General features: G+C 36.0%; 1 protein-coding gene across 4 annotated transcripts in view; it reads right to left on the reverse strand.

The window, feature by feature from the left end:
• LOC105218613 (cell adhesion molecule Dscam2) overlaps positions 1-25441 on the reverse strand; it is a 122959-nt gene that overhangs the window by 80979 nt on the left and 16539 nt on the right. For all 4 annotated transcript variants that reach the window (XM_054233163.1, XM_054233161.1, XM_054233167.1 and 1 more), the window contains exons 2-4: positions 19954-20140; positions 12997-13243; positions 2652-2794 (exon numbers count right to left, since the gene is read on the reverse strand). In XM_054233163.1, coding sequence (XP_054089138.1) covers positions 2652-2794; positions 12997-13243; positions 19954-19990 — 427 coding nt within the window. In that variant the 5' untranslated portion in view covers positions 19991-20140. The remainder of the gene's footprint in view (positions 1-2651; positions 2795-12996; positions 13244-19953; positions 20141-25441) is intronic.

The raw sequence follows: 25441 nt of genomic DNA on the forward strand, positions 1-25441 counted from the left end.
GCGGAGTATCACGGCATTTACGAATATTTTCGAACAAACCAAAAATAGATGAAAAACCCACTGTCGCACTGGAAATATTTTATAGCTCTTAATTGTTGCTATTTCAATTTTTTTGCTCACTGATGTGGCTCATAAAGTGCATGATAAATGAATGCGAATGGCTTTGCGAGTGCAATCAACTTGTTTTTGTAGGTGAGATTTCTATGTGTGTGTGGATTGTGCAGCAATTTCAGCCATATTTGTATTGGACATTATGTATTTGTAATTTGAGCTCAACGTCTTTCAGTGATAATAGTGTCAACGCTGGCGAAGTAACCTCATTCTTATCGACGACTGCTGTGTTGCGCGAGAAAATCTTGATTAATTTCGCCTGAAGGTATGCTATAGTGTACTGATTACTTTCCATGTTGCTTTGATGTCAACTTGTTTGTTGACTAAGAGAGAGTGAAAAACGTTGACTACAAAAACAGACTTAGCAACCGACAACCAATATCGCGAAACAAGCACACACGTGAGCATTTTGAACTCACTACCACAAACAATTCTCTCAGTAGAGACAAATAGCAGAATTAATCCATGAACAACCGATTTACACACACACATCATTCGTTATTATATATTGCCAACTTTATTTTACATCGTAGATAACAGTTAAGATGGACAAGCCTTTTCAGAGAAGAACAACGGTTTGTTCGAAATATAGAAGTAGTTTTACTTTATAAAAATAAAGAAATATTTCATTGGTTACGATTGTTTCGTTTTCTTTTCATTACTTAATGATAGATCATTTGAATGGAGGATTGTACCGCATTTGTTCTAAGGTTTATTACAAAGTAGCATCGCATTCACCTATTATTACAGTAAAGTTATGCATACGTATTTTTAGTGGTAATAAACCAAAGTTCTTTCCGTGAACGAAGATATTTCAAGAAAATACTCTGAAAACTTTATCTTTGCAACCACTTGTCTGTTGTAGAAAACTTTACTGATTAATTTCAATCGTCAAAAGTTAATAAGATCGAGACCGAAAGGCCGAAATGCGGTCTGTCTGACAATATGTCTCGCTTCCCTTTCCAGCTGTTGGTACCTATCCGTTCCCGAATGTGTTGTTCGTCGTTCGTATCAGCTAATTTTTTGGCGCTGCCGAAATCCAATTATTTCGGCTACAGCGGTACACAGTGAATGCGAGAGTATGAAGAGCTTAAGAAGATGGCCGACATGGGTAATGCTTGAAAATTGTATGAAGAGATGAAGCGATTTACAGAAAGTTTCAAGACCGGAGCATTTTCATGTAGAAACCAAGGAGGTAATCTGGTTACTGATGTCTAAGGCTTAATGGGTTTGTGGAGGGAACATTTCTCCAACCTGCGGAATGGTAATGAAAGTGCGACACCAGAGATGGCGAACAAGATTTCCCAATTGATGACGATGGAACAGATACTGCACAATACTGGCTTCATTGGCTTCAACAACCTCGCCGTTAGTTCTAATTTGTGCAAACTCAATAAGGGAGTGAAGCCTATGGCCTACTACAAATGCGAAAGGAGAAATTTTCTATGCGTAAATCGCATTCATAGTACCTTTCTGGCGAATGTGAACAATATTTCATTCGCATCGCAATACCGAGTAAGCCTGGTTTCAATTGGTTCCAAATGCTAAAAATAGAGAAGAATGGCGCGTCATTATTGAATCGGTTATAATCGCCAAAGCAGTGCTTACGCCAATTACATACATACAAGTGAACGAATCAGATGGACTTCAAAATTTAAAATTAGTCGTTGTTGGGAACTGTTTTCGAACTGAATTTCGTTAAAATTGGTCGAATAGTTCCCGAGATATAGTTTTTATACCAATCTTAGCACATCTTTGCTGTACCATCTTTAGCATTTACGTATGGGTTTCTGGTGTTTTTCCTTACAGAAAGCACTTTTAGTAGTTCTCAACATAAACTTTCTTCGCTTACCTCGTTCATGCTGCCCAATGATAATGTTTTATCGAGATATCTTAAATTGTAGTTAAAGTTATTTCACAACATAGTTTTTTTAGCTCAATACAGTTGACTCAACTCCAACTTCTTCATCCTGTCTAAAAAAATTATTTTTGGAAACGATTACATCCTCATTCGACTCAAATTTCTGATCGGCATTTGACTTTTTCATGTTTGGAAGCAAAACAAAGTCGCACGAGGCACCTCCTGAAGAATATCATGGATGGATCAGCTCTTCGTAGCCTAATTCGACCAATTGGCGTATACCACAAACCCCTGTATGAAAACCTCCCGATTTTCATGTAGTTTTTTCCTCAACTCGGTGGTAAATAAATTACATTTTAACGTTTTGGACGTATTACGAATATAATATTTTGTTAGTTTATTCTTATAAAATCTTCTCCACTTTCTAAGTACTACAACTAAAAACGTATAATTTTGATAGCTCTTTTTAATAGAATCCTTCGGTGTGTAAATTTAATTTAATTGCACTCACATCCTATCTGTCTCTGGTATTGCACTCCCTGCACTTCCTTTACGAACTCAAAACCCTATTTAGCTAAAAGCAGAATTCTTTATTTGCAACATTTTTGTATTTAACTGTGCAGAGCTGTATTCATGTGTGTGTGTGTGTATGTGTGTATTCGAATGCCCTTGTACTCACCTGCTTGCACCTGCACGTTCCGGCTCAGCACAGTACCAGCTTCGTTGGCTGCCCGACAGCGATATATCGTCTCGTGCACGTCGCTGCGATAGTATTGCGCCAAAAACGGTGGGAAATACAATGTGCCATTGCCAGTAATTTTTCTGAAATACAACAACAATAACTACATTGCAAAACAAATGTAAAATGTAGTAAATTTTAGTTTCTTTTGTGCATTTGTAGCACAAAGTGTATGCGGAAATGCGCATAAAAGTGGCAGCATTAAGCGCCAGGAAATGTTCTTATTACCGTTGTAAACACTTGTACTTGCATGCAGATTATTTAATATTAGCGCAAATGCATCTCACCTTTATTATATTTATAATGTGTACTAGGTAGATAAAGTGCGACAAATAAAAACAAAAATGCAGTAAACATTTCGGCACAGCATAATATGGAGTGTCCTTTGGAATTATTAATTTTCAAGGGAACTCAATTTCTAACGAGAAGCAGAATCGTAGAAAATTGCCGTTGAGCATGCAATAAAAGGCACCTCAGACTCACTTAAGTATAATGGGACCTGATTAGAGGAATTGCTTGGAAGAACAAGTAAAACCGTCGCTATTACGAGTTTAAAATAAAACCCGACTCACACCCTCATACGTCCAGTTGAACTAAAGTAAACATAATGAAATGACTAAGCAGATTTAGAACGGGTTCAAGACACATAGGACTATACTGACAAATTTTTACCATACTCTCAGTCATATAGTCCTATATATTACTCAAAAGAAACAAATCGCCATTCGTCATTTGTTGGCTCTTAGATCACTTTTTCACGAAAATGAGTACTTTAGGGTGACGACAATAATCTCAGCATTTAAATTTAACATATCTCATTATTGTTGAAAAGAGTGGATAATTACAGTTTTCCTTCTCTTCTAATAAAATTATGACATGATTCATAGCCAATGGTAGAAGGCGCGTTTGACGAGCTTGTAGGCAGGACTATATATTTTACTGCCCTATCCACATAATATTTAGCAAACAACTAATACAAACGGTTCCTACGCCAATTACATATATACATAAATATGTTCCATTTTAAAATGTGATATCTTCTCCATAGCTTCTTAATATACTATTATTTTTACATATTAACAGTGTTATTCAAAACAAACTAGGAACGGATAAGTTCGGGTGTAACCGAACATTATATACTCTCACAATTTATTTTTATAATATTTTATTAAGAGAACACATAATATGACCTACATAATCGAAATAAAGTCCACAAAAAACCAAAATCATCATTATATATAGTATATAGGGGTAATTCCTGAACCGGTTTCAACTATTTTTGTCACCAAGCCACATTATATTCAAGATTTTACGTTCACTTAATTTTGCTAAGTTATCTTACATATTAACCGATATATACTTAACAAAGTCCACCGGAAGTTTGAAATTGAGGTAAATGGGGGCTAGAGAAAATATTGGCCTGATTTTGCCCATTTCTGGCACAGAGGCACACTATATTCGATATCTAGGGCCTTGAAAAAAATTCCTAGTCTGATTTCGGCTATTTTGTAGTGGCTCAAGGAGAATTGCCAATACTTCAAAGGCGATCCCGATAATAAAGGGGTAGTCCTTTGGGTTCCTTTAGAATATCTGAAATTTATTTTTCTCTGGGGCCTTGAAAAGTTATAGTCCGATTTCGGTGTTTTTTAGGTGGGTCACCTTTGAAATACGGTATTTGTGCAAAGTTTTGTTCCTATACCTTCACTGGTGATTAACTTATATATTGTAAAGTGAACAAATCAGTTGGACTACAAAATTGTGGTATATGAGAAGTAGGCGTCAAAATATAGAATTGGGTTGCCCAGGAAAATACTCGACCAATTTCAATAATATTAGGTTCGTAATATTTTCCTGACATCCCAATGGTATGTTGTAAAAATAGGCCAAATCGCACAATGAGATCAAAGCACCTCGGTAGGCAAACATTCAGCGTAGTTTGTTATATATTAGCCGACTGAAGAATTATTTGAAAGATTCTAAAATCTTTGTCGAATGATCATTCTGAGCCATTAGGAGTGTTTTTGAAGCACAAAGGCCCAACATTCACAGCTATCCCATCAGAAACCGTAATACATGTCTAGTCAGAAAAGTTATACTTACAAATTAGAAGGATAAAGTCAAAATGCCGAACGTTAAAAAATATTTGGAAATTAACAATTTTTGTTTCCCCCTTACAATTTTAGAATACTCATTCAACAACCTTATCAAATATCAACGAAATTTCCAATTTAGAAATAAAATTAAAATTTACGGTTACATATAGAAAGAAGAGCTCCTCACTAACAAAAGTATATTATTGATAAAAAAAACTATCGTTGATATACATATGGCAGTGTGAAATTGAAATTCAATTTGTATATTCTGCAAAGTGTAAACGTGCTTCACTAACTCACATACGCACATATACAATTAATTTAAATGCTTTAACGCTACATTTATCTAGGAAAAACTACAATGTAAATGCATATAAATCTTTTCGAGCAATTTACTATACATTGCTATGAACTATCTGGCGGTAAGTTAAAGTAGAATAAAGACAACATTAATTTAATACTATCTTACATTAATGGACTTTACGCTTTATTTGGTCGAGTTCTTTCCGTAGAGGTAACAGGAGTTGCAACAAAATGTATACGGTTTGATAACTCGGAACAAACCCCACAGGCCCTCAAGCTCAGCGTGGCATTGTACTATCCAATAATTGCTTTTCGATAAAACACGACGAACGAAAATCACATATTACAAAATGTTCTATCTAATATATTGTTAAATTCGATCAATTAATTTATGCGATGTTCGAGAACATGATTTTACACAATTTCGCATATCGAATTACGAGAAAATTTAACTAATTTGTCTACGATGATGTATGTATGTCAAAAGAAATTTATTATTCGAACTGAAACTGAAACTTCTAAGCACATTAGCTGGAACCCTAAGTAGGATCGAAATATGTAAAACCAAATATATGCAAATAGTCCTCACTCTGGTCCTTCCGAAGCTAAAATCAATTACTTGTGAGTGAAGTGTTTTTACTTTCAGCTGACAGTGTCTAGATTAGACTCCAAGCATAAACAAGATTTCAAACTCATTTGCGAGTATCTTCGTCAGAAGCTGTCAGAAACACTTTCGAACACAGACACCACCACTGAACTCGTGTGCAGCAACGCGTACCTCATGCCGCTCCGCTCTTGCTCTTATACATATATGTATAATATTTGAAAGAGCTAGCGCTTAAGCAACAGTCAGACAACGAGCATTCACATTGGTGACGTTTTAATGTTCTTAATAGTCATGACAGCATAAATCATTTAACCCCACCACACACTTCAAATCATCCACTCGACATTTCAACTACACATTTTTACGACAACGAAAGGATTCCCTTCCTCACAGCCACATTCGACACACATGCAACGCTAATAGTCAAGCGCTCGCTTTCAGGTTCCCTACGTATGTAAGGGGTGTGCGGTAGGAGGAGCAAATGTATGCATGTTGGTAGTAGCTCTCCTTCAAACCACTTCCCCGTTCGCGGTCTCGCCTCAACCACAGTCAGGCAGTCGGTTCATTGTTCTGTATTGTCGGTTATTCATGTTTTCTGTCAAATGAATGTTGCATTTTCTTTTCTCGCCGGCAGTGCTTGCTTGTTTTTCCTTTCAAATTTGTTCCTATTCTTTATAAGAAAACTAAGCAGTCCGTCTCATAGCTGCGCGTCGAGTGTGAATTTATGTGGGTATGTGTTGTCTTTGTGTGTGTTTGACTTTTTATCTCATTTTTTGTGTCATACCGCAATATCAAAACCTCAACATTGATTTTGACAAGCTTCCCTGTGCTCGTTTTCCCCTCACCATGTACCACTCACCCATCCGCTTGCTTTTATTTTTTATCTATCATTCCTAAGCATAAATGCTCCGCACATTCACACTGTAAATCTCGACTGCAACAACTTCATGGCAGCAATGTTTCTCATGGCAAAAACTCCTTAGCTTTTAAAGTTTATTTGTGTTGCAATGCGGCGAGCAAAGTAGCGATGACTGTATGATATCCATGTATCCTCTGGAGAGGATCGCTTAAGATTTCAAACTTTTGTCTGAATCACGCACGCAGAAGAAGGACTTTTCAATGCTCTGCATTTATGCAAGTGTGTTCGTATGTGGCGCTGTTTTTATGCCTTTGTTAACTTTTTATACACAAATGTATGCATTGAAATCTCAGCGCTTTTAGAATATTTGTTTGAAAATGTGGAGTTTTTTGCAAATCTTCGTCGCTTATAAGAGAATTGTGGCTTGCACCGTACTTCAGACACTCCCGCAACTGCATGTCACAACGTGCGCTTAATGTTCGCAGTAACTATGTTGTGGCACTTTAATTTATCACAAGGAAGGTTATTTGGATTAAAAACAGTTCTTCCCGTCTTACTAAAGTTATATGTGAATTTTTTATGAAAAGTGCTGTTCGTACAAATTATTATAAATTATTTTAAACGACAACGTATGTATGTGATTTGCCTTGGAAGCACCTGTTGGCAAGAGTGATTCTGCGCTGGATTTCGAGGCTGACATTGTTGCTGTTGTTGATGATAGTTCCTAGGTATACCAAATTATCTACGACTTCGAAGTTATGACTGTCAACAGTGACGTGGGAGCCAAGACGCGAATGCGCTGACTGTTTGTTTGATGGCAAGAGATATTTCGTCTTGTTCTCATTCACCTCCAGACCCATTCGCTTCGCTTCATTATCCAGACGGGAAAAAGCAGAACAAACGGCGCGGTTGTTGCTTCCGATGATATCAATATCATCTACGTACACTAGAAGCTGTACACTCTTATAGAAGATTGTACCTTCTCTATTAAGCTCTGCAGCCCGTATTATTTTTCCCAGCATCAAGTTAAAGAAGTCACACGATAGAGAGTCACCTTGTCTGAAACCTCGTTTGGTATCGAAAGGCTAGGAGAGGTCCTTCCCAATCATGACGGAGCTTTTGGTGTTGCTCAACGTGCGGGGTTTTGCGGGGATGCCAAATTCAGACATCGCGGAGTAAAGACAGCTCCTTTTCGTGCTGTCGAAAGCAGCTTTAAAATCGACAAAAAGGTGGTGTGTGTCGATCTTCTTTGCACGGATCTTTTCCACGATTTGGCGCATGGTGAATATATGATTAGTTGTGGATTTTACAGGTCTAAATCCACACTGATAAGGTCCAAACAGTTTATTGACGGTGGGCGTTAGTCTTTCATACAGTACGCTCGATAGAACCTTATATGCGATATTTAGGAGGCTTATCCCACGATAATTGGCACAGATTGTGGGATCTCCCTTTTTATGGATTGGGCACAGCACACTAAAATTCCAATAGTCAGTCATGTTTTCTTCCGACCATATTCTGCAAAGAAGCTGATGCATGCACCTTATCAGTTCTTCGCCGCCGTATTTGAATAGCTCGATCTGTAATCTATCGGCCCCCGCCGCTTTGTTGTTCTTCAAGCGGGTAATTGCTATTCGAATTTCTTCATGGTCGGGTTATGGAACATCTGTTCCATCGTCATCGATTGGGTTCGCCATCTCCTGGTGTTGTACTTTCACTGCCATTCAGCAGGTCGGAGAAGTGTTCCCTCTATAATCCCAGTATGCCCTGGACATCGGTTACCAGATTACCACCTTGATCTCTACGTGAGGATCATGTGTAGAAGTTCAGGTCAGTGAGGAAAATTTGTGATTTTCATTCACTTGGGAGTGGCCAGAAACGATTCTTCTTCACATTGTTCAATTAGCTCACGACTTCCGGTTTTAGATCAAGTATCCTCTGGGTAGCCAACAAAAACTCGTTTGTATATTTATGGATTTAGGCTGTTTAAATACAGCAAAGTTAACGCTGTTAGGATATATTTGTTTTAATAATAAAATTAATAAACAAATACGAAAATTCATGTTTTATGAAAAAATATAAAACATTCTCAAAATGGAAGGTTTCAGAGTTCTCACTGGCTGTCCTTTCTTTCGTGTTCACCTACGCAGTCACAATTCCTCTCGTGCCGACCACTGCTTTAGACCTAGAAAATCTAAAACTGACCAGATATTCACCATGCGCCAAACCTTGGAAAAGTCCCGTGACAAAAGGATCGACACACACAATCTTTTTGTAAATTTTAAAGCTGCTTTCGACACCACGAAAAGGAGTTGTCTCTATGTCGCGATGGCTGAATTTGGTATCCCTGCAAAACTAATACAGCTGTGTAAGCTGAGGTTTCCGTCCTATTTTATGGTGAAGAAGCGTGGACGATGGCAACAGCCGATGAGACGGCACAAGGAGTTTTCGAGAGAAAGGTTTTGCGGAAGATTTACGGCCCCTTAAATATTGGCAACGGCGAATATCGCAGAAGATGGAATGATGAGCTGTATATGTTTTTCGCCGACATAGACATAGTTCAGCAATAAAAAAGGCAATGGCCACTCTGGCTAGGTCATATTGTTCGAATGGACGAAAGTGCAAGTGAAAGTTCTGAAAGTGTTCGATGCAGTAGCCGCTGGCAGAATCCGAGAAAGAGGATGACCAGGAGGAGAAGGACCTGGCTTCACTTGGTATTACCGATTGGCGCCAAATTTCCAAAAGGAGAAATGCTTATCGCGCTGTTGTGGACTCGGCTATAACGGCGTATGCGATGCCTACGCCAGTAAAAAAGAAGAACAGTCCGTTTTGTTAGAAATTATAAGTGTTCCTTGTAATATCAGTAAAAATGTGGATCGGATTCTTATATGAATAAGTCATTGGCAAGCGAGGGTGTGCTTGATATTATAACCTAATGATGATGATTCTGAAGATAGTAATAGTGAATATTATCGCGATACCTAAAATCGTTAAAGTAAAATATGCACATTATTTCAGATACTGAAATTGAAAGTATGGACACCAATAGAGGAAAGTGGAAGCAGGGTTAGATAACCAACTTATAGTATATTCAAAGATGTATCAAGATCAACAGATTATATAAAATGAAAAATTATGCCAGGGAATATAAAGAGGGTTTTTGAACTAATAACTGACAACAGTATTATTTTTCATATTAAATATATTTTTTATAGTTTTTACAATGGAACAATTACAATCCTTTCTAGTTAGTGTGTATGTTAGAGGTGCGTATAAAGCAAGAACTTTGAAATCTCCATATTTGGGATCAAAGAAATGGGATCTTTTCACAAACTATAACCAGATTCAATTTAATGGAAAACCATCGCTTTATACGAAGTCAGACAATAAATCAGACAAATTTTCTTTAATTTTTTCAATATAGAACAGATTTATCAAAAAAAGTCAAGCTTCGCAAAAGTATATGTGTTATAAAACAGTAGACATAGGAACCATCAATGCCTTTAAATTGTGGAAAGAAGAAATTTGTGTATTTCAGCCCTCCTTATATTTCCTTACGGGTGGCGGCGCTAAAATTGAAGCTTATACCCTCCACGAATATACCAAGAATACCTCGGGCTCCATTTGGCTATCCCCTCTAAGGAACCGATGAGGATAGCGGGATAAAACTTTAAACATCATTGTGGCTTCACTTGTGCACTTGTGGAAAAATTTTCGAAATCAGACTATAACTTTTTTAGTGCCTATGGGTAATTTTTCCCGAAAAATATCGTTAACTGAATATCAAATATTTTAATGTAATTCAGACGAATTTTTTTTCTTCTAATAGTGTGTCTCTGTTCCAAAAACTATTAAAATCGGGTCATAACTTCCCATAGCTCCCATATACCTAATTAAATTAAAACTTTAATTTAATTGCGGACTTTATTCCGCATGTATCGGTAAATATGTGAGATATCTTAGCAAAATTAAGTGAGCTTATAGTCTTGTGTATGGTGTACCTTGGTGACGAAAAAACTATATAAGATGCATTTCGTTATTCTAAATGTATACTATGACCATTACAGGGATAAAATCAAAGTTAGAAAATCAGTGTTGCGAATGTTAAGTTGTCCACCACAAAAATATTCATTGAATTTTAAACTAACGATTTTTTAAATTGAAATTGAAAATTTATTTAAGAGAAACATCATTTTAATTGCTTCAGCTGCCAGCTTTATTTGCAACATATATCCATCCATATATATATATATGTATGGGTACTGATGTGAAAATATATTTAGAGCGGCAAAACAAAGAAACCACATTGTTATTGAGGCAGTGGTCTGACCACTATCACGTTCACGCCAACAACCACACCCACAATGTAAATATATATGTTTATACACTTAATACTCATTGTTAAATATCCACTGTGTATACCAATGGTTAGCAACCAAAGTGGAAGCACTAAGTGGCGAGAGGGGAGGGGGCGGTAGGGTTGCTATTGAAAGGTACAAAGTGAAACAGAGAAGTGGTGGCAGAAGTGGCAATAGCCACTGTTGCAAAACTAATGACAACAAAATTGTGTTTACACAATAAAAATTATGCAAAGCGCACTTGTGGCATGTAAAGCATAAAACTTGTTGCGTGCTACTCGCAGAGTGGCCAATGTAATGGCGCATGCACTCGCATACATAAACATATTTAAAACTAATACTGTACAGCGGTGAAGGCAAAAAGTTGCTACAACAGCGTAAAGGCGATGAAGCAACTAGGCGACAATGTGGCAGTGTGGCAACTGGCAGTTGCTGCAACTTGTTGGTCGCCCAAGCACCAGTAGAGCGGGTATCAACCAAACGGCATATGGTGAAATGCGATGAGACCAACCGCAAAACACTATTCGCCCACACCGCTGCACTAACTAACAACGGTACTATTGAAGTGTCGCAATAGCACCGCAAAAAATAGTAACAACAACAATTCTAAATATAACTATGATTATTACTGCCTTTTTGCAGCAACGGCCGCAACTGGAGCAACACGAACTTGCCACACGCCACAAGTGTAAATATGTTATTCTAAGAGCAGTTATATCAGCCCTTGTGTGTATAAATAAAGGGTCCTTTAAGAGCATACCTCAGCTGAATGTATAAAAAAGTTAAAGCTTTAAACATATTCAATGTAATGAGGTTTAAAGCATCAAATGATATACAATTTTGGTTAGTTAGTTGTTAGTTTGGTACAATTTCTATAAGCAACATGCCCATTTCTATATTTCTTCATCAACGATAACCTATTTAGAAAAATACCGGTTTTACTAAGTTATCAAGAAAATTACTTAATTTGATTGAGTCTCATTCAATTGGATTGAAGAAGGAGGCAGCACAAAATTGAAACCAGAGTATGTAGTGGAAATATTTTGCTTTGCTTTGCTATAACTAGAGAAAAGTCTGAACGGATAAGACACGGACATATGTACTTCACTTATTGACCGATATAAGCGATCTGAAGTCAACTGGAAATACGGAGTTATTCATGTGAGATGCTTCCGCGCTCTCTACATAATTTTATTAAATTATAATCCTGCAGTCCTTTTCAATAATTACTAAAATAACACTCCTCACATTTATTGCATTATTAAGTATTAAAGTTCAACTTCCACATATATGTACATATATATATGTATGTAGTTTGCCCCTAACGAAAGACCGTGCGTATTCACCAGGACGAATGTAAGTTATTACTGGTATTTACAACTGCCGGCACCATTGTACTCATGTTTGCGTGTTGTTATGTATTTAGTCAAAGTGGCAACAAAGTTTTCCAACGCTAATTAGAAACCATACACTAGCGCCAGCAACAAGCTGCATAAATACTGGCAACAGAAAACAAGCAGCAACCAGAATCAAATGAACGACGTCACCAACGTCACCAACAACCGCAACGATATCATTTATTATATCTTAATTATGAAACAAAATGCACAAAATCCTTGTGACGACAACAAGAATAAAACCAAAAAGTATAAAACAACAACAACGCGCAAAGCAGACTAATACTCGTATAAAGTTGAAGTATTGAAGTTTGCGCTGGAGAAGTTTGTAACAAATCTCCAGCCACTTTGATGACAGCACTTACCACAAACTTTGCACCAACCCAAAGAATTAACTCACCCACAGACGAAGCAAAAACAAAACCCGCAAACACTTCTAAACTCATTTCGGTAGTCTCTGCCTCCTCTTATGCCCATTATAATGCACCGAGGAAATGAATTGTCGCTTTCCATGCGCCCACTCTTAATTGCTTTTACTCTCTCTTCATGCCAACTTTAATTTTATGAAACAAGCGCACTTTAAAGGAAGCCGCAACAATGTGACCCTTAATCGAGTTAATCCGCACTCGGCACACTCGAGCCATACAAATACTCGTTTTCTAACTCACCTGAGTCCCGGCACCTGTGTCGCCATCGTGCCATCCTTGAGCACCCACGATACCACCGGTGGCGGATTACCATGCGCCGTGCAGCTGATCTGAGTGCCGGTGTCATTGCTGAAGAGTAGACGGGCCGGCGGTTCCTGCATGAAAGTGGGCACGCGTAAGCCGCTTGTGGCTTTGGCAGCTGGCGGCGGTAGCACGACCAGCAGCACCGCCAACAATGGTAGTAACAGCGATGACTTGGGTGTGGAACCTGGAATAGAATATAAATTGTACAACAATGGCAACAATAGTAATATGAAGGATAAACTTGGAGATATGTGAGTAATATTCATATATACTATATACACATAGTACTATATACACACACATAGTACTTATAAACACTGGTGTGTTGCATAAATATGGAATGCTTAAGATCTTGTGGTTACTTATGTGGGTGTCCTGGACTTTCGAATAACTTGTGGATTAACAACTCAGTTACTGTGGTACATTTGTGGTTCGGTCATATGAAATTTGAATTTCTTGATAATTTAAGTTTATTATTTTACAACAGTTTCTCACTATATATCAAATGGAAATTATAATAGTGTTGCATGGGAAGTAAGTGTGATAATAAATCAGGAGTAGCAAATGATAATGAATTTAAGTGCCAAATCTCCTTTAAAGCACCAAACTGAACCGCACTTTCAATGCACTAGTAGTGCAAAGTTTTTTGCTATATCTGTATTGGTATTTGATTTATATATTGTAAAGTGACAGAATCAGATTGAATTAAAAACTTGTGTTTTATGTGAAGTAAGCGTAGTTGTGAACAGATTTCGCCAATTTTCAAACTACAGTCGACGTCCGATAATACGAAAGCTCCTTCGTGCGAATCTCCAATAATACGAATGCAGGATTTTATACAGTAATGGCTCTATAATACCAATAAAAGATTTCGCCGTCCGGTATTACGAAACATTTTATTTGATGCATTGCCATGGAAGAAAATATCCCGAGAATCATTAAAAATTCAGGAATATAATTATTCGGATTCAACGAAGAGGACGATAAAAAAAATAATGTCAGCTTTTAATGACGGCAGACTGATGTTCTACCCTAATTTACTACTTTTGTTCAACATGAGAAGCATATTAATTGTTTTATATACAAATTCAGTAATTTAATAAGATTTATGTAAACACGGATGAACAAAAATGTATATACATATGTATGTATAAATTTAGTAGGGAGGGTCATTAAAAAACATCAAAGTTTTATTCAATATGATACATAAAAAATTGACATCGATGCATCGAAAGAATCAAAGAATATTAAAAAAATTGCAGTTAAGTTACATTTTTTTGTTTGCATATGTTTACAAAATATTGCTTATGCAAGTACTGAAAGAATATTTTTAAAAACAACTTTGCTAAATAAATTTGAAGTGTAACATTTTTTATAAAAGGATTTAAAAATTATAATTTAAACATTTAATTCTGAAAATTGTGTTGGTAAATCCTTCCAGAATTTCAGCAGATTTTCTACAACTTTCCAACTGAAGTGCGCAAATATATAAGGAGAGCTCGTTTAACATATCTAAAAAATTATATCTGTTTATCTTCCAATTTATTTGGACTAACGATAATCAGTCCAAATACGAAAGGAGTTTTCAGCTTTATCAGAACTATTAGAAGAATCCATGTCCATCCCTTAGGATCCTACAATAGAATTAACCTCATTATTAATAGAGGAACAAAACAATATTGTGATTGAGCCATCTAAGGGGTTTTAATTTTTGATAAAACGGTTTCAAATTCTATGAATCCTAATGCTGATTCTGCAACAAAATTTAACGTGTGTGCAAAACACCGAATGTGGTATATTTTTCCAAAGGATAAAATTTTGTCATATTGGTAGCATTGTGATTAATAAATACTACATCATTAATATCCCAATCTTCGCACGTCTTCAAAATTTGCTCGCTTATTTTTATATATATAGATTTGTGTTTCGTACAATTTAACCGAACATTTTATACTCTCGCAATTTATTTATTTAACTTTAGTTATATTATATAATACACAATTTGACCCACATATTCGTCATATATATTGTATAAAGTCCATTGAGAGTTGGAAACCATAATATTAGGTTAGAAGCACCGAGGTCCTCGTGTTCGATATATGGGGCCTTAAAAACCTATGGTCCGATTTCGGCGATTTTTAGAATGGGGCTGCCACACTATAAACATAGTATTTGTGCAAAGTTCTGCACCGATATCTTCACTAGTGCTTACTTTATATATTGTAATGTAAACGATTCAGATCGTCTTCAAAGTTCTGGTATATAGGAAGTAGGCGTGGTTGTGAAGCGATTTGGCCTATTTTCACAACATATCATTGGGATGTAAGGAAACTATTACAACCAAGTTTCATTGAAATCGGTCGAGTAGTTCCTGAGATATGGTTTTTGACCCATAAGGGGGCGACGCCACGCCCATTTTCAATTTTGTAAAAAAATCTCAGTACAGCTTCCATCTGCCATTTCTTATGAGAAATTTAGTGTGTCTGACGTTTTTCATTAGTGAGATAACCCACTTTTAGTAATTTTCAACCTAACCTTTGTATGGGAGGTGGGCGTGGTTATTATCCGATTTCAACTATTTTCATGATGTATGGTGACGTACGTAAGAGAACCGACTGCAGAAAGATTGGTTTATATATCTTAATTGGTTTGCGAGATATATACAAATAACCGATTTGGGGGCGGGGCCACGCCCACTTCCCCAAAAAAATTACATCCAAATATGCCCCTTCATAGTGCGATCCTTCATACCAAATTTAAATTTTTTTTCAATAGCTTTATTTATGGCTTAGTTATGACACTTAATGTGTTTTCGGTTTTCGCCATTTTGTGGGCGTGGTAGTGGTCCGATTACGCCCATTTTCGAACTTAACCTTCTTATGGTGCAAAGAAATACGTGTTCCAAGTTTCATTAAGATATCTCAATTTTTACACAAGTTACAGCTTGCACGGACGGACGGACAGACAGACATCCGGATTTGAACTTTTCTCGTCACCTTGATCATTTTGATATACATAACCCTATATCTAACTCGTTTAGTTTTAGGACTTACAACCAACCGTTATGTGGACAAAACTATAATACTCTCTTAGCAACTTTGTTGCGAGAGTATAAAAGTATTTCGTGGCGATTATATGAATTTTTTAATTTTACCAATAGGCCTGGTATTATATAGTTCGTATTAGTGGAGTGGACATCGACTGTATTTAGAAATATATCGTACTTCAATGTTATTTATGAAGTTACAAATCAAACTCTTACTAATACTATTTTCTTCGTCAGATTTAGTTTCATTTAGTTATTTATTAACTATTATATATATATTATTAAGAATGCATCCAAGTTCGTACTACTTTGAAATGAAGCTGATTTTTCGATAACTTTTCTATTGCTTAAGTTATCTCCTATATACAAAGTGAGATTATATTTAAAGCTTGATCTACATATTTTGAAAGCTTTAATTTTCTACTAGAAGTAACCGTGGATAAGATATACATACGTTCACACATATACTGGTAGGACCAACTCTATGACAACTAAAGTACATACTCTTATATTCCAACTATGGCGTCTATCATAGAACGCATATTTATTAAGCAATGAATCTTAAGGAAGAAGATGCTTCTGTTGCAAACAAAAAATTGTACTATTGTAGATTGTACTCTTTTAATTCTTTTTACTGTTTGCTAAAAATCTTTAAATAAATTTGGTATCTCACTAATGTTGGGGAAAATATAATCTCCCAAATTGTCGCAGTTTAGCGTTAATTAGTTCTTTTTTGGTTATCTATTGCAACGGCACCATGAAGTAACTATGTATATCATAAAAGTAATTTGTTTTTTCTTTACCGGTACTAATGCAGAACCCACTCGCTTGAGGGCACGCTAAAGCACCACTCCTCATACAATTTTCGGAAATAGCATAATGAAGCGGGCAAAGTAAAATTGCTGAATAATTTCCACTTTGTAATTGGAAAACAGTTGTTGCTACTACAAATTGCAGCTCATGTTTGAACTGCTACAGTTTTTGTAAATTCAAGCAATTATTTTCCATTTTATTTTAGAAGCCGTATGCAAAATTTGTTATGTTTGTAAGCCCCCGTTGTTACATTTTCGGTAATATGTTTGCATTGTGCCACAGACATGCACTCCATTCCACAACAGGCCGCCACTCAAGTACGAGTTAACACAAAAATTAGTGCCACTCCAAGTTTGGCTCAAGTGCCTTGTGTACTGGGAGGCAAACGCATGGATGCAACATATGCAACCCCACAGACAGACGTTAACAGCACGCCATTCGCCACATGCGCAACCTCGTGCAGTAGTCAGCAGATGATGCATGTGGCAGCCACAAAAACTTCACAGTCCTTGCTTTCGCTGCTGCTCCTTCACCCAGATGCGTGTCTTTTCCTGTTATGCAGGAGGGGCTTATATGCCATACGTATGGTTGAGTGTGGATGTGTGAATTGTTTGGGTATCTCCATAATATGAAATTGAGCTCAAGTTGTTATTAACGTCAACAAGTGCGTTGTGAAACCGCCATTGCAACAACGGCTTGACAGACAGAGGCACGTTGTCTGGCATAGCGGTATATATATTATATTTGGAGTATATTCAAACCAACTCACATTCATAAGTAAACAATTATATATTTATATATGTATGTACTTTTGCAATGGGTAGACGTTTGCTCGATGCGAAAACGACAAACTAGTCTGAAAATATTCTAGTTCAAGTCTAGAATTAAATGAAATCTAATCGGTTGAAAAATTACTTTACTCAACCAATTATGAAAAGAATGGATGACTACTTTCAGACTAGTAAAAAAGTGCTTGTAACACCTATAACTGATTGATATAGGTATGCAGTTATACGAGGGCTGCTGTATATATTTCTGGCCTAGGCAACACTAAGTGTTGCCAGGTGCAATCTGACATTTCACTCAGAACGTTTTGTCATTTAATCGTGAATTGTTTTATTTACAGGGAATTAAAAAATTCATCTCGGCCAAAAAATGGAATTAACTCGTGAACATTTTCGTGCGATCATTTTTCACAACTTTCGACGTGGATTATCGCGACAAGAGTGCATCGATGAACTAAAATCTTTGTATGGCTATGAAGCACTATAGCCTATAGCACTGTGAAAAACTGGTACAACGAATTCAATCGTGGCCGACGCTCGCTCATAGACGAATTCCGTGAAGGTCGTCCAAAAACAGCCGTTGTGCCAGAAAACATCGATGCCGTACGTGAACTGATAATGCAAGACCGTGATGTAACAAATGTACCTTCAGATAGAGGCATGCCTATACATTTCTCCCACCAGCATACATTCGATATTGCATGAACACCTGGCCGTAAAAAAGGTTTGTTCTCGTTGGATCCCGCACAATTTGACAATCGCTCAAAAAAATGCTCAAAAAAAGTGCTTCGAAAATTGGTTTGAGCGCATGCAAAAGTGTATAAATCTTGATGGAGAATATTTTGAAAAACAATAAAATCATTTTCGTTGATAAGTATTCCTATTTTCATCATTAGTCCAGAAATATATATAGCAGCCCTCGTATATATGAGATTGATCTCAATGAGAAAGTTGAAATGTCTATTCATGCGTCAAAAGATAACTTGAATATTATTCTCGAAGAATCTTCATACACAAATTCATTGGCAAATTTGGCACATTGGGTCAAATTATGAGTTATCTAAATATAATGGTTTTCGCCCATTTGGTTGACTTTCGTATACCCAATAAATTATATTTCATATATGGGGCATTCTCTGGAAAAAAAGCCACTTGAAAAAAAAAGTTCTTTATTTTCTTTGGCAATTATATATCTTATAGTACATGTAAAACCTAAAATAAAACATATGATTTTAGGTCTGTGTAACGCGGGGTTGCCATATTATAAGGGGCCAAAGTTTTTTGTAAAAAAATTTTCGAACCGCCATAACTTTCAAACTAATGAACAGATTTTAAAACACCATGTGACTTTTTTGTACAGAATTTCTCAAACTTTGAAACTGTATATCGTAAAAATTTTTAAAATTAATATTTCATAGCAAAAAAAACCAAAAAAACTAACAAAAAAAATGAAAAATTTGAAAAATACAAAAAAATTAAAAAAAGATATTAAAAAATAAAAAAAAACAAAAAGGGATTAAATGTCTGCTACGTCCACGTCGTTAATCCTGGGTTACGCTAAATTCTGATAATAATAGTGCATAAATCAATGATTTTTCATCATGTTCTGAGTTGGTTTTTTATTTATAGCTCATACAAATATTGCTGTCCCAAAATTCCCTTTGGGGGGTAAAAAGGTGATGAAATAAGGAACATTTTAAGATATTTTCGAAAAAAATCGAAGGGGGCATAAGTTGTTAAAAATTCCAAAAATAAAATTTTTTTAATTTTTTGCTATGAAATATTAATTTTAAAAATTTTTACGATATACAGTTTCAAAGTTTGAGAAATTCTGTACAAAAAAGTCACATGGTGTTTTAAAATCTGTTCATTAGTTTGAAAGTTATGGCGGTTCGAAAATTTTTTTACAAAAAACTTTGGCCCCTTATAATATGGCAACCCCGCGTTACACAGACCTAAAATCATATGTTTTATTTTAGGTTTTACATGTACTATAAGATATATAATTGCCAAAGAAAATAAAGAACTTTTTTTTTCAAGTGGCTTTTTTTCCAGAGAATGCCCCATATGCCACCATTGTTTATAGCGGCTGTTTTTTTGTCAATGTCCGCTAGTACAAATCAGTTTATAACAAGCTGATTTCATGGTGGTATACATAGAAAGTACAATAATGTTTACATATACACATACGAATACATATGTAATATACTGTATTTTAACTTTTTCACATTTTCTTGACATCTAACTTACCTTGTGTCTTGAATTCTGTTAATAGGAGTACGCACATCCTGGTTCATATGAATAGGTGAACCTTCCTTTGATTTAGTTTTTGTCTGCAGCGATTACGACTCAGACCGTTTTTGTAGATATGTAACTTCTGTCCTTTATTGCAGTTCTGGTTTCAGTTATTTGGCATTTTTTGAAATTTCGTAGAATACTGAAAAAACACACGCATAAAGTAAGCTACTATTTGACATTTATTATTAGGAGGATGTGATTAAAATGCAATAAATATTAGCACTATAAATATATATTTTTATAAGTTTAAAAGTGTTGTAAAATATACTAATCAGAATTCGCTATCTGAATTATAAGATTCAAAAACGTTTCTGAGAAGAACCCATTAATTCTTATATGACCATTTAAGTAACTAAACGTACAATTAGCTTAACCTTTAACTACTGAGGTGAAATAATTGGGGGTAGTTACTGAGGTGGGGTAAATTTTACCCCTTTATAATCTATAAATAATTTTTGTAAACGAAATTTTTTTTTTAATTTATTTGTTTTTAATTGTAATAATAAAACACATTTTTAAATGAATAAAATAATAAATTTAAAGAAATCGAACTTCTAGTTTAACAAAACAAGGACTTTATTTCATAGCCACTTTTCTTAAAACTAAAAAACAAATTACGAGGTGTAAAATTTACCCCCACCTCAGTAGTTAAAGGTTGAATACTATTACGGGGTTTTGAAGTACTACAGACTCAATAAGGAAATCATCAAATATTTGGTTCAAGTACTAACTACATCTTTGCGACCACCTACACTAAAGCGTGATCCATTTCGAGGTTCCCTACTTTTTTAAAGAAACAAACACAGAATCTTCAAATTTAATGGGGAACGTTTATTGATCGAAAGAGCATTCTCAATTTACGATGAATCGTTCGAGCTTTCGGCTGGTAACTGGCGAATGACACGCGTTTTGTTTTGCTCCAAGGTCGCATTGACCTTAGACTTTACATATCCCCACAGGAAAAAGTCTAACAGTATGATATCACACGATCTTGGTGGCCAATCAACCGGCCCAAAACGGTCACCGAAGTGTTCTCTCAATAAATCCATTGATTGATGCGATGTGTGGGAAGTGGCACAGTCTTATGGAAACCAAATGTCGCCAAGATCACGAGCTTCAATTTCAGGCATCAAATAGTCAGTTATATGGTCGCTATAATGGTCGCCATTGACGGTTACGGTCTCACCGGCATCATTTTTAAAGTAATTTGGGCTAATGATTCCACCGGCCCCAAACCACACCAAACCGTTGGTTTTTCTGGATGAAATGACAGCTCTTATCTCTTCAGTGCTTCAGTTGCTCTTCCTCCCAAATGCGACAATTTGGCTGTTTTCATACCAATTAAGCCAGAAATGGACCTTATCGCTGAAGATAATTTGGATATTCTTGGAACTTTTCAAGAGACCATAGAGCGAAGCGATGCGATTGGGGAGGTCGGGCGCCTTCAGTTCTTACACAAGCTGTATTTTATACGCTTTCAATTTAAGATCTCCACGTAAAATTGTTCCATACATCAGTCCGAGTAGCTGCGAACGGCGCCGAATCGACTCTCCATGGTCTTCATGTACACTCTCGACTACGGCTGCTATATTTTCTTAGCTGCGTGCTGGAAGTGGTATTTTCGGTCGAATATTATCAAATAATGAATGTGTTTGGTATTTTCCACTCAATATATTTATTTTATAACGCTTGTATTAGGCCAACAAATAAACACATTAGCAATATCTCTTCGATTACACACTGACTTATACTGATCCACATATAATCTCTTAATAACACGCATCGAAAATAAAAACATTAACCCTCAAGCTTCTTCAACGAAGAAAGCAGTCAACAAACGACGTACGAAATCATGAAAAAAGTAATAACACGAGTAATAATGTGCCTAAGTGAAATGTTTAAACAGCTAAAATACCTCGGCAGCGCACATCAAATGTCAAATTTGTTGACAGACAATTTGAGGAAAACAAAAAGCGAGTGAACAACAACACTAGCAACACTCACCAAGCACAGCCGCACAATGAACTGATAAGCACGCTACACAAATAAGTCCACACACATACAAACATACATACATACATTCCTCCGTACACAACTGAAAAGAGGTGAGCATCAATTGAAGCTGCATTAAATAAAAACAAAAACAGCCGCTGGTGAGTTGCGAGTAGAAGCTGTAGAGGCCAAAGACAGAACAACACATGCGGAAGGAGGGCGAAAGCAATAGAAACAACGAAAACAATAACACGCTTATATGTGCCTGTAGACCCAACAACACTAAAGATTGTTAGAAAAATACGAGCTCATTAAAATTTACGCAAATAAACAGCCGAGTCAAACATAGTGTGCTTATAGGCGCAGTACAGTTGGCTGCGTGTCGGTAGCTCGAGAGCAGGCGCCTTTTGTACACATGTTCTCTGCGAAAAATTGCTGAAGGCGAAATTTCAACAAAAGCTCAAAATGTAAACAAATCATTTGAAATTCTCAATTAAACACATACACACTCAGTATGTAGACAGTGTCTACTAGACACACACACACCCAAACACTCAATTCATGTGGCTATTCGTGGACGTGAACGTCAAGACTCGAAAGGCTGACAAATTTACAACTCAAAGGCTAAATGGGTGTCAGGATTTCACACACACACATTCACATATGGCACAGAGGAATGAATAAATAAAAAAGCCACTGAAAGTATAGGTGTATGTGCCTTTTATAAGTATGTATGTAGGTTTAACGGGTGTCATGATAATGTTTGTTTTGCCGCTTTTAAATTATGAAAAGAACACTTTCAAGTTGAATAAATGCGTTAAAAATAGATTACGATGTACATACATACGTACACACGCATGTAAGAGGCATCACAAAGCGCTACAGATTACCGATAAACAAAATCACAACTCTTTCACTGCCCCTCGTTCCCACGTCTTAGCAGAGAATAAAGTGAGATACTGAACTTCTATTTCTTTTTTATTTCATACCTATAATTTTATTTTATATAATTTTTGCTGACAGCCGAGTGCTCGATCCTAAAACTTGTTTATGAGGCAGCATTACGTTGGCAATCATTGTCATTACGTGCGTGAGACACGGGAGCACATACACACACCAACACGTTTATGCATGTGCGAGAGTATTTCGGCAAGTAAAATCTCGTATAGTCATTTGTATGGAAATAAGTTTAATGAGGGCAAACATTATTTATTCCGTAAGCAAGTGATAAACATGTTTACAAATTAGACGAAAAATTCTTTCGCCGTTTCTTAACTCAAAGACGGGTAGATGAGGAGAGAGATAAAATTTGCGCCAATAATTGATCTTTTACTAATCACGTCACATTTTTTAATTAATACTACCCATACAGCTTGCACTCTTTATTTATAAGATAAATAAGAATAAATATTAAACAAATAGGGAAGAGATAAGTTCAGATCTAACCGAACATTTGTACTCTTGCAATTTGCGAGGATCAAAGGGAAATATTATCAGTATTTTGAAATACAGTGGAACTTCCATAACTCGAAGATCTTCATAACTCGAACTTATGTATTGGCAATAGCGTTAAGAATCCAAATTTCATAAACATTTCCTTCCATTACTCAAACTTCCTTAACTCGAAGTTCTCCATAACTCGAACTCTTGAATTGACAATAGAAGTGAAATTTCATACAAATCTCCTTCCATAAATCGAACTTTTCGACCAGGGCATAATACAAAATTTAAAATTTTACTATCGAAGTATTCTTGAGAAGGTGTTTCCACGCACTTTATTAAGGTAACTCACACGCTGATCAATACTTCAGAATAACGATAATTCTTATACCATATATAAGGGGTTGGGATAATTCAGAAACTTTCACTTTGATCGGCATTACAGCATGACTTAGCAAATCAATTCACAATTTTTTTAAGATATTTCGGTATAAAGCCAACCTTAATATTAGGTCTATTTGGTACCTGGGGTCTTAAAAAGTTATGATCCGATGTTGACTATTCTGAGAGAGTTGTCACACCTCGAAAGCTCTATTTGTCAACGACTTAGTTTCGATATCTCAAATGGGATTTATATATTGTGAAGTATGCATGTATATAGGTAGTTATAGTCTCATTTCGCCTATTTTTAAAAAGTAACATAAAGATGTCACGCTAATACTATTAATTTGTATAAAATTAGTTGAAGGGTTCCTGAGATATAGGATTTCACTTAAAATTGGTCGATGTCATGTCCATTGTCTAATTAGTATACCAATTCACAATGTCTCATTTCTTTTTTTAACACTGTATGATAAAATGAGAGTAGAAAATGTCCTACCTGCATTTTTTTCGATATAGCCTTAGCAATTGTATAGTATTAACGGGACTTTGACGGTATTCCGATTTTGTTCATATAAAATATCAACCTTCTCAGTGTGCCTAAGTACAACGGATTGAATCAAAATAAGACAATAAGAATTTTGGTATCCTAGGCAATTTGCCCGCAGTTATATTAAATTTATTGTACATGTGCTCTAACTTAGTAATTCACACTGTCGAGATTTATATTCAATAGATACTTTTAATTGTGGTTTCCTTTAGATACGAGTGCATTGAAAATACTGAAGGTGAGGGTGCCTTCTTCTCACCATATGCCGTACATACTAATTTCCTTCCATAAATCAAATTTTTCGACAAGATCAAAATAAAAAAATTTAAATTTTACTATCGAGGCAGAATTTTAAAAGAGTCCCTCTATATCGTATGGAGATTAACAAAAAATATGGTATTACACTTATTGATTGCATAAATCATGTAACAAAGGCATGGGATACAGACGTCAAGAGCCGGACAATTGCAAAATGCAACAAACAAAACTACCGGATACATGTTTTAACGTATGTACATAAAACTTTATGCGAAGTAAATAAATAAGGCTGGGTATAAACCTATATTTTACGCCTTTTTGAAAAATTTTAAGTTTTATTTAAAATTTCTATAATTCGAAGTTTTTTTGTGGATTATGGTGATTCGAGTTAGAGAAGTTCCACTGTATTTTCTATGAACACGTTTCAATACATACGTCATACATTGCTATTAGAAAATAATTTAAGAATTCCATCAACAATAATAGTTTTGCGCAGTAAATCCAACGTGAAACTGAAAATTACTTTTCCTCAGGCGCGTGTTAAATACGCTTAACTCTACCAGCAACACCTAGGGCACTCTCCGCCAGCAGCACCAAAGCAATTGCCTCGACACTTCAGTACCTCCACGCCCAACCCACGCCGCAAATAACTGAACCGCAAAAACTTTTCAACTCTAAGTACACTTATTCAACATCAACAGTCACACCGGCCCACACACACACGTACATAAAGTTGGACGTGAGGCAACATTCAGCACGCCCACCATGCACCAGTGTGCATGCAACTCCATAGAAATATGCTTAGATACAAATGTGTAT

Source organism: Zeugodacus cucurbitae, chromosome 2 (assembly GCF_028554725.1).
Source record: "Zeugodacus cucurbitae isolate PBARC_wt_2022May chromosome 2, idZeuCucr1.2, whole genome shotgun sequence".
Lineage (NCBI taxonomy): Eukaryota > Metazoa > Arthropoda > Insecta > Diptera > Tephritidae > Zeugodacus > Zeugodacus cucurbitae.